The sequence below is a fragment of the Oncorhynchus masou genome, unplaced genomic scaffold (genome assembly GCF_036934945.1).
Source record: "Oncorhynchus masou masou isolate Uvic2021 unplaced genomic scaffold, UVic_Omas_1.1 unplaced_scaffold_4140, whole genome shotgun sequence".
NCBI lineage: Eukaryota > Metazoa > Chordata > Actinopteri > Salmoniformes > Salmonidae > Oncorhynchus > Oncorhynchus masou.
Window position 1 is genome coordinate 13,089 of NW_027010538.1, and position 17,843 is coordinate 30,931.

The window sequence follows — 17,843 nt, forward strand, 5'->3', positions numbered from 1 at the left end:
CAGACTATTGTACATACACACCACAACAATTGTCAGAACTAATTGGAATTGAACATAAAAACACTTTTACTGTACCTGTGACAGACAGAGTGACTCCAGGACTTCCAGAATATTTCCCTCCTTCCTGATCTGTTAGAAATCTGAACCAATACGTAGTCTCTCTCTCTCAGGTCTGTGATTTTCAGGGTACAGTCTTTCTTCTTATCTCCATGATACTCCAGACGACCTGCATACTCTGGGTTCTGACCAAGATCTTCAGTCTCAATTTTAGTGAACCAGAAGGTTGATGTGACCTTATGACCTCTGGGATAGCTGAAAGAGCAGGTCATCTCCACTGTTGACCCCTTCAAGGCACAGATACTCTGATTGGTGTATGTCACACTCCAGACATTCTTCCCCAGTACAACTGAAACACAGTCACACAATACAACATTTATTAAATGAAAATGAGGCAAAAATGGCTCTCACTAACGGTATTGTTGGTCCACATTTTGTTGCCAAAGTTGCTGAGTTGAGTGTGAATGGAAACTACAGATAAGCATCTCTCAATTAGGAGTAGAAATCAAATCAAAGCAAATCAAATGTATTTATGTAGCCCTTCGTACATCAGCTGATATCTCAAAGTGCTGTACAGAAACCCAGCTTAAAACCCCAAACAGCAAGCAATGCAGGTGTAGAAGCACGATGGCTAGGAAAAACTCCCTTGAAAGGCCAAAACCTAGGAAGAAACCTAGAGAGGAACCAGGCTATGTGGGGTGGCCAGTCCTCTTCTGGCTGTGCCGGGTGGAGATTATAACAGAACATGGCCAAGATGTTCAAATGTTCATAAATGACAAGCATGGTCCAATAATAATAAGGCAGAACAGTTGAAACTGGAGCAGCAGCACGGCCAGGTGGACAGCAAGGAGTCATCATGCCAGGGAGTCCTGAGGCATGGTCCTAGGGCTCAGGTCCTCCGAGAGAGAGAAAGAAAGAGAGAAAGAAAGAGAGAATTAGAGAGAGCACACTTAAATTCACACAGAACACCGAATAGGACAGGAGAAGTACTCCAGATATAACAAACTGACCCTAGCCCCCGACACATAAACTACTGCAGCGTAAATACTGGAGGCTGAGACAGGAGGGGTCAGGAGACACTGTGGCCCCATCCGAGGACACCCCCGGACAGGGCCAAACAGGAAGGATATAACCCCACCCACTTTGCCAAAGCACAGCCCCCACACCACTAGAGGGATATCTTCAACCACCAACTTACCATCCAGAGACAAGGCCGAGTATAGCCCACAAAGATCTCCGCCACGGCACAACCCAGTGGGGGGGCGCCAACCCAGACAGGAAGATCACATCAGTGACTCAACCCACTCAAGTGACGCACCCCTCCCAGGGACGGTAGAAGACCAACATATAAAGTGAAGTATATATGCCAAACAGAACAACATTATGACTCTTAACCTTTTAGACATGTTTATAAATTGAAACACAGGGCAACTAAAACAGTTATGAAAGGGACCATACCTGCTATAGACCAGAGAAAGAACACCAACACACGTCCTGCTGTTCTCAAGGCCATTGTTGCATCTCTCACCCTGCAGTCTTAGAAACATAAACAACAACTCACTCTATAGCTGGTGAATAACTCCACCTGATACATTGAAGTAGAAACTGTAAATGGGGTACAGGGCCTCATTACTGAAAATGAACCAAGCTCATATTGCGTTGTGCTGTATTGTGTTACGGATGTAGGATCTTAATTTGATCACTCTTTAGTTGTAGAGAATTTGTGTATTCAAGGTTTAAAAAGGCATCTAAAGTTTGTTTTTGTTTTTTTTCAACTGTCAGACTTAATTTTCCCTAATGAAAACTGTGTGAACCACCACATTAATTATAATCCACATAATAATTCACTTTTCCTGTTGCTGAAGGATACTTTTTAAGATCCTTCATCTGTATACGGTTGTGTGTGTGAATACTGTCTGTCTATTACACTATGGATCAACATCATCAACAACACAGTACTGTAAACACATATTTATACATTGATTATTCTGAAGCCGTTTTATTCTCAGAACCCCAAATATAGGAGGATAAATGTCCAATCCTCTACGGTCCATCAAGCTGTACAGCAGCCTAAAGACTGACCACCAGGTTCAATGATAGCTCCTATCCCCAAGCTGAACAGCAGCCTAAAGACTGACCACCAGGTTCAATGATAACTCCTATCCCCAAGCTGTACAGCAGCCTAAAGACTGACCACCAGGTTCAACGACAGCTCCTATCCCCAAGCTGAGAGGCTAAACAGAAGTTACTCATAAACACATGCACACACACCTTTTATATAATAATTATATGGACTGGGGGCCCTGATCCCAAGCTATGAGGCTAAAAAGCAAGTGACACACTCACTCACACACTCACTCACTCACTCACACACACACACACACACACACTCACTCACTCACTCACTCACTCACTCACTCACTCACTCACTCACTCACTCACTCACTCACTCACACACACACACACACACACACACACACACACACACACACACACACACACACACACACACACACACACACACACACACCTTCTATATAATAATTATATGGACTGGGGGCCCTGATCCTAGATCAACACTGGGGCTATGAGACACTTTATGAATACTGGCCCTGATGTAACAACCAAAACACAGCTCAAAACATAACTCGTAAAATGATACATTACCCTCAAGAATATGACTGAAAAAACAAATAACCAAAAACTATATTTCAAGATATTGTCAAGAGTACTTACAGAGTGAAGTGAAGGGGAGAGGTCTTGTACAGTGAGTCAACTTACTGGTAGTGTGTGGGAACTGACATTAAGTGTGTGTTCTGTGGTTGATACATATTTATAGTAGTCAGAACACAAGTATCTGATGCAGAACTGTCCTTTCCTTCCTCTTTAAGACATTAACATGCATGATAATCAGAACAGCACATATAAAGGGGAGGTTACTGTATTTCAATAGAAAATGTACAACAGACTGCATATCTAGTTGCCTTTCTTCATTTGAGTAGTGAGCTTACAATTTTTTAAAATTGGCCCATTTACAATGTATTATATTGACTAAATACTATGTTTATCATGTTTACTATAGCCTACTATTTTACTATAGCCTCCCTCCGAGTTCTTCTTGGAACAGGTCAATGTACCATTTACATTTGATCAGTTCCATGATGTCATTCATTCTATTCTACAAACACATTCAATTTACTCTCCTCATCAGCTGTATCAAAGTGGTACTGAAGGTTCCAGTGTTCTAGACTAGAGCTCCTCCTACTGGCATCTCAACATTACTGCACCATCCTAATAATAATGTCCTCAATAATGTTGGACTAATAACAACATTACAAACTGACAATACATCAGATAGAAAGGTGAAACACAACACTGTCTATTATTTGACAAAGTCACATTTAAAAGGACACAAACACTTGTAGCGCAATCCTGCAAGTTGTCTTCGCCGTACACTGGCACTTTAAGAGCGCAGCAGCAGTCAGGAAGGAGGAAATCAAGACGTCTTTTCCGGCTCAGTGTCGGAGCTCTCGATTGGCGGGGCAGTTTGACGGGTGTGTTCAACTCCGCATACGACTTGTTTGGTTTCAGCGTGCTTAGTTTATAACATTTCTAAGTGTGATTGCTGTTGTTATCGCGTTACTCCTGACGAGTTGGAAGCGTTCTGGACTCTGATCTCATCGAATACTAGCAACATTGTTGCAAGCTTTTGTCAAACGAACAACCAAGGATTGTGTCAGACGGACAAATGCACGTTCAAGCTTGTACGCAACAGCTCCTTCTTCAGTGTTTACAGTGAAATATGTTCTCTCTTTGTGCTGCTCTCTCTTTCATGTTCAGCGCCTTCAGTGAACTAATAATGCACTTTGGGACTGTTACTTTTTAGTTAAAGGGAGGTTGTGTGAGTGTTTTGAACTTTATTGATTTTGTGTGGGACAACTGACATTTGGAATGTTTTAAGTAGTCTATGAACACACCTGCACACCCATCTGTCTTTTTAGTCTATGAACACACCTGCACACCCATCTGTCTTTTTAGTCTATGAACACACCTGCACACCCATCTGTATTTTTAGTCTATGAACATACCTGCACACCCATCTGTCTTTTTAGTCTATGAACACACCTGCACACCCATCTGTCTTTTTAGTCTATGAACACACCTGCACACCCATCTGTCTTTTTAGTCTATGAACACACCTGCACACCCATCTGTCTTTTTAGTCTATGAACACACCTGCACACCCATCTGTATTTTTAGTCTATGAACATACCTGCACACCCATCTGTCTTTTTAGTCTATGAACACACCTGCACACCCATCTGTATTTTTAGTCTATGAACATACCTGCACACCCATCTGTCTTTTTAGTCTATGAACACACCTACACACCCATCTGTCTTTTTAGTCTATGAACACACCTGCACACCCATCTGTATTTTTAGTCTATGAACATACCTGCACACCCATCTGTCTTTTTAGTCTATGAACACACCTACACACCCATCTGTCTTTTTAGTCTATGAACACACCTGCACACCCATCTGTCTTTTTAGTCTATGAACACACCTACACACCCATCCGTCCCTCCACCCTCTTTCATTTGGAGGTGATACAAAATATTGCATATTGCTTTCTGGTCCATTGTTTCTAGGAAGTTGCCTTTGAATTGCTCTGACATTAATATTGTATGAGTTATTATTGGTTAGTTTACCGCCTGTGACTTGTCTTCTCCTTTCTCCCCACTGACTATCTGGCCAACAGGCTTCCCTATAGGCAGTCTCTTCTGCTGATGTCTGGTAGTGGTTCTCTGTCTATCCTACTCTGTTCAGTTCAACAGGTAGTGGTTCTCTATCTATCCTACTCTGTTCAGTTCAGCAGGTAGGGGTTCTCTATCTATCCTACTCTGTTCAGTTCAGATGGTAGTGGTTCTCTATCTATCCTACTCTGTTCAGTTCAGATGGTAGTGGTTCTCTATCTATCCTACTCTGTTCAGTTCAACAGGTAGTGGTTCTCTATCTATCCTACTCTGTTCAGTTCAACAGGTAGTGGTTCTCTATCTATCCTACTCTGTTCAGTTCAGATGGTAGTGGTTCTCTATCTATCCTACTCTGTTCAGTTCAGATGGTAGTGGTTCTCTATCTATCCTACTCTGTTCAGTTCAACAGGTAGTGGTTCTCTATCTATCCTACTCTGTTCAGTTCAACAGGTAGTGGTTCTCTATCTATCCTACTCTGTTCAGTTCAACAGGTAGTGGTTCTCTATCTATCCTACTCTGTTCAGTTCAACAGGTAGTGGTTCTCTATCTATCCTACTCTGTTCAGTTCAACAGGTAGTGGTTCTCTATCTATCATACTCTGTTCAGTTCAACAGGTAGTGGTTCTCTATCTATCCTACTCTGTTCAGTTCAACAGGTAGTGGTTCTCTATCTATTCTACTCTGTTCAGTTCAACAGGTAGTGGTTCTCTATCTATCCTACTCTGTTCAGTTCAACAGGTAGTGGTTCTCTATCTATCCTACTCTGTTCAGTTCAACAGGTAGTGGTTCTCTATCTATCCTACTCTGTTCAGTTCAACAGGTAGTGGTTCTCTATCTATCCTACTCTGTTCAGTTCAACAGGTAGTGGTTCTCTATCTATCCTACTCTGTTCAGTTCAACAGGTAGTGGTTCTCTATCTATCCTACTCTGTTCAGTTCAGCAGGTAGTGGTTCTCTATCTATCCTACTCTATTCAGTTCAGCAGGTTAATACCTGTCTGGCGCCCAAACATAAAACCTTTCTCTTTACCTCTCTCTAACAACACTGCTACAAACTGATGTCTGTATTGTTACAACATGCCAATGTCATTTTCTTTTACACTGTTTCTGTATCAAATGGCACCCTAATCCCTATACGGTGCAATACTTGCACTCCATCTATGATACCGTATGATGGGAATGTGTTTGTTAGCAGCATACCACTGCATCCCACTGCTGGCTTGATTCTAATCAGGATTGGTCCCTGGTTGGGAGACCAGATGCTGCTGGAAGTGGTGTTGGAGGGCCATTAGGAGGTCATCATCCCCAGCTTCCAATTGGCTGATTCATCCCCCTCCTCTCCCTGTAAATATTCCCAGGTCGTTGCTGTAAATGAGAATGTGTTCTCAGTCAACTTACCTGGTTAAATAATATAATAAACGTACCCCTGTATGCAGAACAATTTACCCATGGAGCATGTCGACAACTTATTCTAGGTGACAGAACTAACCACAGGTCTGAATACTTATGTACATGGGATATTTCAGTATTTTTTTTATACATTTGCAAAAAAATGTAAACCTGTTTTTGCTTTGTCATTAATGGGTATTGTGTGTAGATTGACGGAAAAATAAACAATTTCATCCATTTTAGAATAAGGCTGTAACTTAACAAAATCTGGAAAAAATCAAGGGGTCTGAATGCTTTCCGAATCCACTGTGGGATCTTGATTCAATCCTAATGTGCTTGTAGACAATACGTTTATTTAAAGGCAAAGTTAATGCGTTAGTGGAGATCACATTCAAGGTGAACACAGCAGATGTCGGCTCATTTGGAAATGACCTTTTAAATGCTTTAGCACGGTTTCTAATTGGATCCAGGCTCCAGGCTCCAGGGTTAGATAAGTCTACAGCCTTTGTTTTCCATAAAGTGTTTTAAAAGGATCCCACGGACATAACCTTCTCCTTATTGGTGCACTCAGACCTTATGAACAACCAGGACCAAAAGGTCAGATAGAGGTTACTTATATTTGCCCTGTTTCAGATGGAAGCGTGTAACCTGTACAGTGTGTGTGGTGTGAAATGGAAATAGTTTGTTGAATATTCAACTCCTCCTGAGACACCCTCGGGGAGGAGAAAGGGTTGCATATCCCACTCCTCCTGAGACACCCTCGGGGAGGAGAAAGGGTTGCATATCCCACTCCTCCTGAGACACCCTCGGGGAGGAGAAAGGGTTGCATATCCCACTCCTCCTGAGACACCCTCGGGGAGGAGAAAGGGTTGCATATCCCACTCCTCCTGAGACACCCTCGGGGAGGAGAAAGGGTTGCATATCCCACTCCTCCTGAGACACCCTCGGGGAGGAGAAAGGGTTGCATACCCCACTCCTCCTGAGACACCCTCGGGGAGGAGAAAGGGTTGCATACCCCACTCCTCCTGAGACACCCTCGGGGAGGAGAAAGGGTTGCATATCCCACTCCTCCTGAGACACCCTCGGGGAGGAGAAAGGGTTGCATATCCCACTCCTCCTGAGACACCCTCGGGGGAGGAGAAAGGGTTGCATATCCCACTCCTCCTGAGACACCCTCGGGGAGGAGAAAGGGTTGCATATCCCACTCCTCCTGAGACACCCTCGGGGAGGAGAAAGGGTTGCATATCCCACTCCTCCTGAGACACCCTCGGGGAGGAGAAAGGGTTGCATATTCAACTGTTTCACTGTTAGAAAATGGACAAGAACAAAGATGGTGTGGTCACCACTGAGGAATTTCTGGACAGGGTGCCCATATTTAGCCCCAGAGCCTCCACCCCCGTGCTCTCCTCTATCCCCAATCACAGACTCATTAGGGCTGTCAGGTGGGTAAAACGTACCCCTCCATGGATCTCCACTCTCCCATCCGTCCCTAGCCCCCCCCCAAAAAAAATAGAGACTCCTAACCGGGTAGATCATACAACAGTTTGGTGGGCAATAGGTACACCTCCATGGGTCTCCACTCTCTCATCCACCTCTAGCCCATCTCTGCCCCCCAAAAGAGAGACCCCTACCTGGGAAGGTCAGACAACAGTTAGGGGCTCAAGAGCCACGCCATGTTGGAGACCATATCACTCATTCTATATGACATCACATTCTCACTAAACAATGATGTAATTTATTCTCTAACTACTAGTTGGACAAAATGAGACTGTGAGGAACCCTACAGGACGATCCAGGATTCCAACAGAGAAGACGACATAGGGAAATGTATGTTTTAGATCTGTAAGAGTTCATTTGGAAGAGGGAACTCCTAACACCCATATCTGCTTTTGGTTAGGTTATAATGATGGTAGAACTCTTTCCATGTTCTAAAAATAATGTGTGCATTGCATGCTTATGTTTCACGTGTTAGTCATCAGTTATCTTGCTTCCATCCTTCTTCCTGTAACCTGCTGAACATAGTACGTCCAGCTGTCATAAATGTATGTATGGTCTTGGTTAATGTACTCTTTCTAAAATAGAGTATAGTCTGAGTGTCATATGGCCTGGGTGTCATCTTCTCTTAATGTGCATGTCCTTGCTATTTCAGCCTGGCAACCAGACCTATTTAATGCTCAGCTCTCTCCTTAATGGTTCGCTCCAACATGCCCCAGGTTATTAGTGAGTTAATTGTTGCATGATTTAATTCAATCACGTAATCAATTAAAAGTTAGGTAATCTATTTGATAAAATAACATGTCATCACATGAATGACAGTCAGACACTACAAAGTGAAAAGAAACGTTGCATCAGAACATTGAGGCAAAATATTACCATAACTTTGTCATAAAACCAATAACAAATGTATATGAAAATATCAAATAAACATATATTATGTGTATCATCTGTAATGGAATAGTACAGTACTGTATAATGTAATAGAATATAAACAGTACTGTATACTGTCATAGTACTACTGTATAATGTAATAGAATAGTACAGTACTGTATAATGTAATATACTAGTACAGGACTGTATAATGTAATAGAATATAAACAGTACTGTATACTGTAATAGTACAGCACTGTATACTATCATAGTACTACTGTATAATGTAATAGAATATAAACAGTACTGTATACTGAAATAGAATATAAACAGTACTGTATACTGTAATAGTACAGCACTGTATACTATCATAGTACTACTGTATAATGTAATAGAATTTAAACAGTACTGTATACTGTAATAGTACAGTACTGTATACTGTCATAGTACTACTGTATAATGTAATAGAATATAAACAGTACTGTATACTGTAATAGTACAGTACTGTATACTGTAATAGAATATAAACAGTACTGTATAATATAACAGAATATAAACAGTACTGTATAATGTAATAGAATATGAACAGTACTGTATACTGTAATAGTACAGTACTGTATAATGTAATAAACTATAAACAGTACTGTATACTGTCATAGTACTACTGTATAATGTAATAGAATATAAACAGTACTGTATACTGTAATAGTACAGTACTGTATACTGTAATATAATAGAAATGGTACTGTATAATGTAACAGAATATAAACAGTACTGTATAATGTAATAGAATATAAACAGTACTGTATACTGTAATAGTACAGTACTGTATAATGTAATAGAATATAAACAGTACTGTATACTGTAATATAATAGAAATGGTACTGTATAATGTAACAGAATATAAACAGCACTGTATACTGTAATACAATAGAAACAGTACTGTATACTGTCATAGTACTACTGTATAATGTAATAGAATATAAACAGTACTGTATACTGTCATAGTACAGTACTGTATACTGTAATATAATAGAAATGGTACTGTATAATGTAACAGAATAGTACAGTACTGTATAATGTAATTGAATAGTACAGGACTGTATAATGTAATAGAATAGTACAGTACTGTATAATGTAATTGAATAGTACAGGACTGTATAATGTAATAGAATAGTACAGTACTGTAGAATGTAACAGAATGGTACTGTAGAATGTAACAGAATATTACTGTAGAATGTAACAGAATATTACTGTAGAATGTAACAGAATGGTTCAGTACTGTAGAATGTAACAGAATGGTTCCGTACTGTAGAATGTAATAGAATAGTACAGTACTGTAGAATGTAATAGAATGGTTCAGTACTGTAGAATGTAACAGAATAGTTCAGTACTGTAGAATGTAATATAATAGTACAGTACTGTAGAATGTAATAGAATAGTTCAGTACTGTAGAATGTAATAGAATATTACTGTAGAATGTAATAGAATGGTTCAGTACTGTAGAATGTAACAGAATAGTTCAGTACTGTAGAATGTAATAGAATAGTTCAGTACTGTAGAATGTAACAGAATAGTTCAGTACTGTAGAATGTAATAGAATAGTTCAGTACTGTAGAATGTAACAGAATAGTTCAGTACTGTAGAATGTAATAGAATAATACAGTACTGTAGAATGTAATAGAATGGTTCAGTACTGTAGAATGTAACAGAATAGTTCGGTACTGTAGAATGTAACAGAATGGTTCAGTACTGTAGAATGTAACAGAATAGTTCAGTACTGTAGAATGTAACTGAATAGTTCAGTACTGTAGAATGTAACAGAATAGTTCAGTACTGTAGAATGTAATAGAATAGTTCAGTACTGTAGAATGTAACAGAATGGTTCAGTACTGTAGAATGTAATAGAATAATACAGTACTGTAGAATGTAATAGAATAGTTCAGTACTGTAGAATGTAACAGAATGGTTCAGTACTGTAGAATGTAATAGAATAGTTCAGTACTATAGAATGTAACTGAATAGTTCAGTACTGTAGAATGTAACAGAATAGTTCAGTACTGTAGAATGTAATAGAATAGTTCAGTACTGTAGAATGTAACAGAATGGTTCAGTACTGTAGAATGTAATAGAATAATACAGTACTGTAGAATGTAATAGAATAGTTCAGTACTGTAGAATGTAACAGAATGGTTCAGTACTGTAGAATGTAATAGAATAGTTCAGTACTGTAGAATGTAACAGAATGGTTCAGTACTGTAGAATGTAATAGAATAGTTCAGTACTGTAGAATGGTACTGTAGAATATAAGTATTGTTCCTGTGAGCGAACATCAAGAAGAAATGAAAACATATATTTAGAATGTTCTCAGCCTTCATATACAATATAACTGGACATCGAGGCTGTTTCAGAAATACAAAGCAAAGTTATTGTGTTCAGATTCTGTTCCATGTTACTTAAAACATGAAAGGAAAAACATAAAAATGATTTACAAGGTTCTGTATATTATTCTGTATAATGAAAAGTGCTTGACAAATGTAATTTATTATGATTATTATCTTATTCATCATAGTTTAAAAGTCAAAACTGACTCTAGATCAGCAGTCCAGTGTGAATACAGTAGTCCTGTGGCTCAGTTGGTACAGCATGGTGAATGGGTCCCAATGGGACCACCGGCATGAAAGATGTATCCACACATAATAAGTCACTTTGGTTAAAAGTGTTTCTAAATGGCGTATCTTATGATAGAATGATATCACTTAGTTGGACTATACAGGTCCAGATATACAGGGTTTATGTCAAACTTGTGTTCAGGTCTTCTTGGTTCTGGGTTTGGTGTGTTCAGGTCTTCTTGGTTCTGGGTTTGTTGTGTTCAGGTCCTCTTTGTTCTGGGTTTGTTGTGTGTGTTCAGGTCCTCTTGGTTCTGGGTTTGTTGTGTTCAGGTCCTATTGGTTCTGGGTTTGTTGTGTTCAGGTCCTCTTGGTTCTGGGTTTGTTGTGTTCAGGTACTCTTGGTTCTGGGTTTGTTGTGTTCAGGTCCTCTTGGTTCTGGGTTTGTTGTGTTCAGGTCCTCTTGGTTCTGGGTTTGTTGTGTTCAGGTCCTATTGGTTCTGGGTTTGTTGTGTTCAGGTCCTCTTGGTTCTGGGTTTGTTGTGTTCAGGTACTCTTGGTTCTGGGTTTGGTGAGTTCATGTCTTCTTGGTTCAGGGTTTGTTGTGTTCAGGTCTTCTGGGTTTGTTGACTCTACTATAGTTCTCAGAAAAGTCCTCCTCAGCTGCTTGTGCTGCCGTGGGTCTGAAAGAGAGAAACAGAAATGTAACAGTCTGCATCCACTAAAAACCTTCATATACTCGTTTTAGTGCATTACTTTGACCAAGGCCTATATGGCTCTGGTGAAAAGTAGTGCACTAAATTGGGAATAGGGTTCCATTTGGAACACATACCAGTTCCTCAAAACCACCACACTCTCATTCATTGTTGGGTTTGTAAGGAAATGCCATTACTAGTGGCCACTAGGGGTCAACTCTTTCTCTTATTAATGACGTCATGGTCTTCTCGTCCAATAAGCAGCGGCATATGAATGAGCTGTAATCAAGAATAAAGCTTGTTTACAACCAAATCTAGAAACATAAGTAACTGGAATGTTATAGGAGGGTCAGATTTTCTTTGGGCGAATTCACTCGTTTTTGAGAAACTATCCCCAACCATCTATTCACTTCCTCATCCTCGTTGTTCAGGAAGTGGGCTCCAAAAACACCCCCCGAAAAAAACTTTTAGGAACTAAAAAGCTCTAAGTAGTCTATAGTGATGCATGTCTTCAGATGTTGTACACATAAAATGTGTCTTTCTGAACTTAATCTGTAACGTTATGTTCCATGTTGTTGAGACTTGAACGATGCTTCTGGTCCGTTCTACCAGCCTGATACATGGAGAATAGAACAGTTGGACGGAGAAACAGCAGGAGTCACACAAAACGGAATATACCGTTGTGGATACAGTTCAGAATGACACAATGTCATGTGTACAACTGCAACATCTAAAGACCTGCATCACTATACTGAGATATTTCTGTTTCGAAAAGGATGGATTTGGGTGTTTTTGGAGCATTTGTTCATGTTTTTTCAGAGCCTCCGTACTGCACAACGAGGATGAGGAAGTGAATTGCTGGTTTCCCTAAAACAAGTGAAATTGCAAAAAAAGGTGTCTGGACCCTTCTGGGAACATGGCATTTAGATACAAAATAGACATTTGGTTGTAAAAAAGCATATTTCTCCTTTAATGTGGTGTATTCACAATACTCCAGACATGTCTCTATGTTATTTTAATGCAGACTATGCTCACCGGGTGGCAGCACTGGGGAGGTTGAATTTCACAGCATCGTACTGGACATCCTGTTTCTGGGGTTTACACAGCTGGACGGTGGAGTACAGAGGCACTTCCTGGTTTTTGGAGTGAGAGAAGTGGACTCTGGCATAGTGAATGTCATCCTGGTCGACTGTGGCTGCTGTCTGTGCTGCAGTAGGGGCTGTGGACATGCTTGAGACGTTTTCATACACTGGACTAGAGTCTCCCTGGTGGGAAGAGGACAGACAACATGATGAGTAGAAATGTTCCTCAAAGCAATACACATAATCTGATAGTAACAGACTCAGCTGTACATGCTCTGTTTCCAACAGACTCACCTGTACATTCTCTGATTCCAACAGACTCACCTGTACATTCTCTGATTCCAACAGACTCACCTGTACATTCTCTGATTCCAACAGACTCACCTGTACATTCTCTGTTTCCAACAGACTCACCTGTACATTCTCTGATTCCAACAGACTCACCTGTACATTCTCTGATAGTAACAGACTCACCTGTACATTCTCTGATAGTAACAGACTCACTTGTACATTCTCTGATAGTAACAGACTCACCTGTACATTCTCTGATTCCAACCGACTCACCTGTACATTCTCTGATTCCAACAGACTCACCTGTACATTCTCTGATTCCAACGGACTCACCTGTACATTCCCTGTTTCCAACAGACTCACCTGTACATTCTCTGATTCCAACCGACTCACCTGTACATTCTCTGATTCCAACAGACTCACCTGTACATTCACTGATTCCAACAGACTCACCTGTACATTCTCTGATTCCAACAGACTCATCTGAACATTCTCTGATAGTAACAGACTCACCTGTACATTCTATGTTTCCAACAGACTCACCTGTACATTCTCTGATAGTAACAGACTCACCTGTACATTCTCTGATAGTAACAGACTCACTTGTACATTCTCTGATAGTAACAGACTCACTTGTACATTCTCTGATAGTAACAGACTCACCTGTACATTCTCTGATTCCAACAGACTCACCTGTACATTCTCTGATTCCAACAGACTCACCTGTACATTCTCTGATTCCAACAGACTCACCTGTACATTCTCTGTTTCCAACAGACTCACCTGTACATTCTCTGATTCCAACAGACTCACCTGTACATTCTCTGATTCCAACAGACTCACCTGTACATTCTCTGATTCCAACAGACTCACCTGTACATTCTCTGATTCCAACAGACTCACCTGTACATTCTCTGATTCCAACAGACTCACCTGTACATTCTCTGTTTCCAACAGACTCACCTGTACATTCTCTGATTCCAACAGACTCACCTGTACATTCTCTGATAGTAACAGACTCACCTGTACATTCTCTGATAGTAACAGACTCACTTGTACATTCTCTGATAGTAACAGACTCACCTGTACATTCTCTGATTCCAACCGACTCACCTGTACATTCTCTGATTCCAACAGACTCACCTGTACATTCTCTGATTCCAACGGACTCACCTGTACATTCCCTGTTTCCAACAGACTCACCTGTACATTCTCTGATTCCAACCGACTCACCTGTACATTCTCTGATTCCAACAGACTCACCTGTACATTCACTGATTCCAACAGACTCACCTGTACATTCTCTGATTCCAACAGACTCACCTGTACATTCTCTGATTCCAACAGACTCATCTGTACATTCTCTGATAGTAACAGACTCACCTATACATTCTATGTTTCCAACAGACTCACCTGTACATTCTCTGATAGTAACAGACTCACCTGTACATTATCTGATTCCAACAGACTCACCTGTACATTATCTGATTCCAACAGACTCACCTGTACATTCTCTGATTCCAACAGACTCACCTGTACATTCTCTGATTCCAACAGACTCACCTGTACATTCTCTGATTCCAACAGACTCACCTGTACATTCTCTGATTCCAACAGACTCACCTGTACATTCTCTGATAGTAACAGACTCACCTGTACATTCTCTGATAGTAACAGACTCACCTGTACATTCTCTGATGTGTCTCTTGTGTCAGAGGTGGATTTGGAGGCCTTCTTCCTGGTTTACACATTAATTAATACATTTATTATTGAACGAATCAATGAACAAAGTAATTTAATAAAAAAGAGTTGGAGTGAAATAATTTTTAAAAGAATCTCTCACCTGAACCACATGAGTCCAGAGAGACAGAGGATGAGAACCAGAACCACTGTGATTCCTACAGCTGCAGTCAGGACTGAGGTCTGTTTCACTATAATAAAATAGGGATGATATGGGAACAACAGTACAATATTGGTTAACTGATCTAATCTGAATGTATATATAATTATAACACAAAGTATGATAAGCCAAAGTACAATTATTAATATTAGCTTGAAACATAATTTTGTGTTGAAATATATAAGATGGAACTTCACCTGGTAAAATGATCATCAGAGCTGTAGAGTTCCTAGATCCTCTTCTATTCCAGGCCTCACAGTGGTAATGTCCACTGTCCACTGACTTGAAGTTACTGATGTTATACATCTGTCCACATCCATTTAGAAAAGTCTCATTTTGAAAGTACCAGGTGTATTTGTCCACAGGTGGGTTGGCATCACTGCTGCAGGTCAGAGTCACTGAACTGCCCTCCACTATTTCACCAGAGGGACTGACTGACACTGAGGGGTTCTTTGGTTTATCTGATGTAAAATACCAAATGTTTTGTCAAAGTAATATTAATTAGTAAAAAAATATATTTTTGTTCTGTAATGATTGATAAAGTAAGAGGTCTCTTTTGCCTGAATACATGATACTTGCTAAGTAGAATATTGTACTATTGTACTGTACTCACACACTGCAGGAGAGCTGCGATGGCCTTTTACAGCACAGAAGTAGCTGTCTGCATCCTCACTGCTGATGGAGTACATGGGGGAGGAGACATCTTGTACATTCTGTCCATTCTTGTACCAGATGTAGGTGGGGTTGTCAGTCAGAGTACAGGTGGTGCTACAGGTCAGTGTCTTCTGTCCCTCTGCAGCAGGAGTCACCTTCACCTGCAGACCTGAAACAATATGTATAAAACCACATACACCTCTGTGTTAACAGGATGGTTAATATATTTATCCTGTAATTCATTATGATTTACAGTTGTATCATACAGTGTAGTATTACCTGTGACAGACAGAGTTGTTCCTGGGAAACTATGACCCCATTCAAAGTTGTGTGTTTTAAAAGTGAAGCGATACTCAGCTGAGTCCTCCTCTCTCAGATCTGTGATTCTCAGGGTGAAGGGACCTCTGTATGTTCCAGTGTACTCCACACGACCTGCATACCCTGGGTCTGTGGTTAGGTCTTCAGGGGTCGACTTATCACTTCTAAACCAGAATGATGATCTGGTGTAATAATAACCAACATAAGTACAGGATATGTCCACTGTTGACCCCTTCAAGACACAGATTCTCCTCTTGGTGTAAGTCACTCTGTAGCAGCTCTGACCCTGAACACCTGAAACATAAAGAGGACATCATTTACACAGTGGAATCGTGAGCTTCACTAATCTAAAGTAGTTAAGCCATCCTGTCTTGTCAAAGTGTTGCAGTCACAACTGTGAGGACTGTTTAGCAGACAGAAGAGTTATACTTGAAAAGGTATACTAGAATACTGAGTTAAATTCACACTTACACACTGCAGGAGAGGGGAGATCCTCATGGCCTTTTACAGCACAGGAGTAGCTGTCTTTACTGTTAGTGTAGACTGAGTATTTGTACTTGGGGGTGGTTCTCTCGTGTTGATGTTGTCCGTTCTTGTACCAGATGTAGGTGGGGTTGCCAGTCAGAGTACAGGTGGTGCTACAGGTCAGTGTCTTCTGTCCCTCTGCAGCAGGAGTCACCTTCACCTGCAGAGCTGGAGAAGATCACAACATTAAAACCCTGAATCACCTGTTCTATAGTTTAATCACATGATGCCAGACATTCTCAAACTCATTTAATTATTAAATCTGTTTCATATATGCAAATCCAATTTCTAGACCTAAATGGACAGTAGATATTAATTCAACAGATTAGCAGCATAAAGCATATTACTGTACCTGTAACAGACAGAGTGACTCCAGGACTTCCATAATATTTCCCTCTGGTCTGATCTGTTAGTAATCTGAACTTGTACGTAGCTGAGTCTCTCTCTCTCAGGTCTGTGATTCTCAGGGTACAGTCTTTCTTCTTATCTCCTTGATACTCCAGACGACCTGCATACTCTGGGTCCTGACCTAGATCTTCAGGTTCTATACCAGCCTCCATTTTAGTGAACCAGAGTGTTGTTGTGACTTTACCTCTGGGATATGTGTAAGAGCAGAACAGATCCACTGATGACCCCTTCAAGGTACAGATACTCTGAGTGGTGTATGTCACACTCCAGACATACTGACCCAGTACCACTGAAACACAAGTCACACAACACAATGGTATCAGAATTAAGACAAGGTATATTGGCTCACAGTGACTGTAGGGTTTGCCAACATTTGTTGCCATAGTTCCTGATTTGAGTGTGAATGGAAACCACAGATAAACATCACTCAGTGAGGTGTGGAAGATAACTATTTAAAGTGAAGTGGAGAAGCCAAACAGAACACACCAGAATGACATTATGATTCTTATCCTTTTAGAAATGTCTGTAGATTGTTAAACAGAGCAACTAAAAGATAAGAATGAGACCATACCTGCTACAGACCAGAGAAAGACCACCAACACACTTCCTGCTGTTCTCAAGGACATTGTTGCATCTCCCACCCTGCAGTCTGAGAAACATAAACAACAACTCACTCTGTAGCTGGTGAATAACTACATACAAACCATCAGGGGCAGCAGGTAGGGCTCTAGTCAAAAGTAGTGCACTCTATAGTGAATATGGTGTCATTTGGGATGCAGATATAACAACACA

General features: G+C 40.5%; 2 protein-coding genes across 2 annotated transcripts; both read right to left on the reverse strand.

Annotated features, from left to right (window-relative positions):
- Nucleotides 1-11,171: 11,171 nt before the first annotated feature.
- On the reverse strand, nt 11,172-15,835 carry LOC135534914 (B-cell receptor CD22-like). The gene is made up of 6 exons (XM_064961714.1): nt 15,760-15,835; nt 15,344-15,607; nt 15,090-15,177; nt 14,930-14,984; nt 12,909-13,138; nt 11,172-11,861 (listed from the first exon to the last, which is right to left on the reverse strand). Exons 1-6 carry the CDS (start codon nt 15,833-15,835, stop codon nt 11,771-11,773), a joined length of 804 nt encoding a protein of 267 aa, XP_064817786.1. The 3' UTR covers nt 11,172-11,770.
- LOC135534913 (uncharacterized) lies at nt 15,825-17,694 on the reverse strand. The gene is made up of 4 exons (XM_064961713.1): nt 17,623-17,694; nt 16,996-17,340; nt 16,590-16,811; nt 15,825-16,412 (listed from the first exon to the last, which is right to left on the reverse strand). The coding sequence occupies exons 1-4, from the start codon at nt 17,675-17,677 to the stop codon at nt 15,958-15,960; spliced, it is 1,077 nt and encodes a 358-aa protein (XP_064817785.1). The 5' UTR covers nt 17,678-17,694; the 3' UTR covers nt 15,825-15,957.
- Nucleotides 17,695-17,843: the final 149 nt, after the last annotated feature.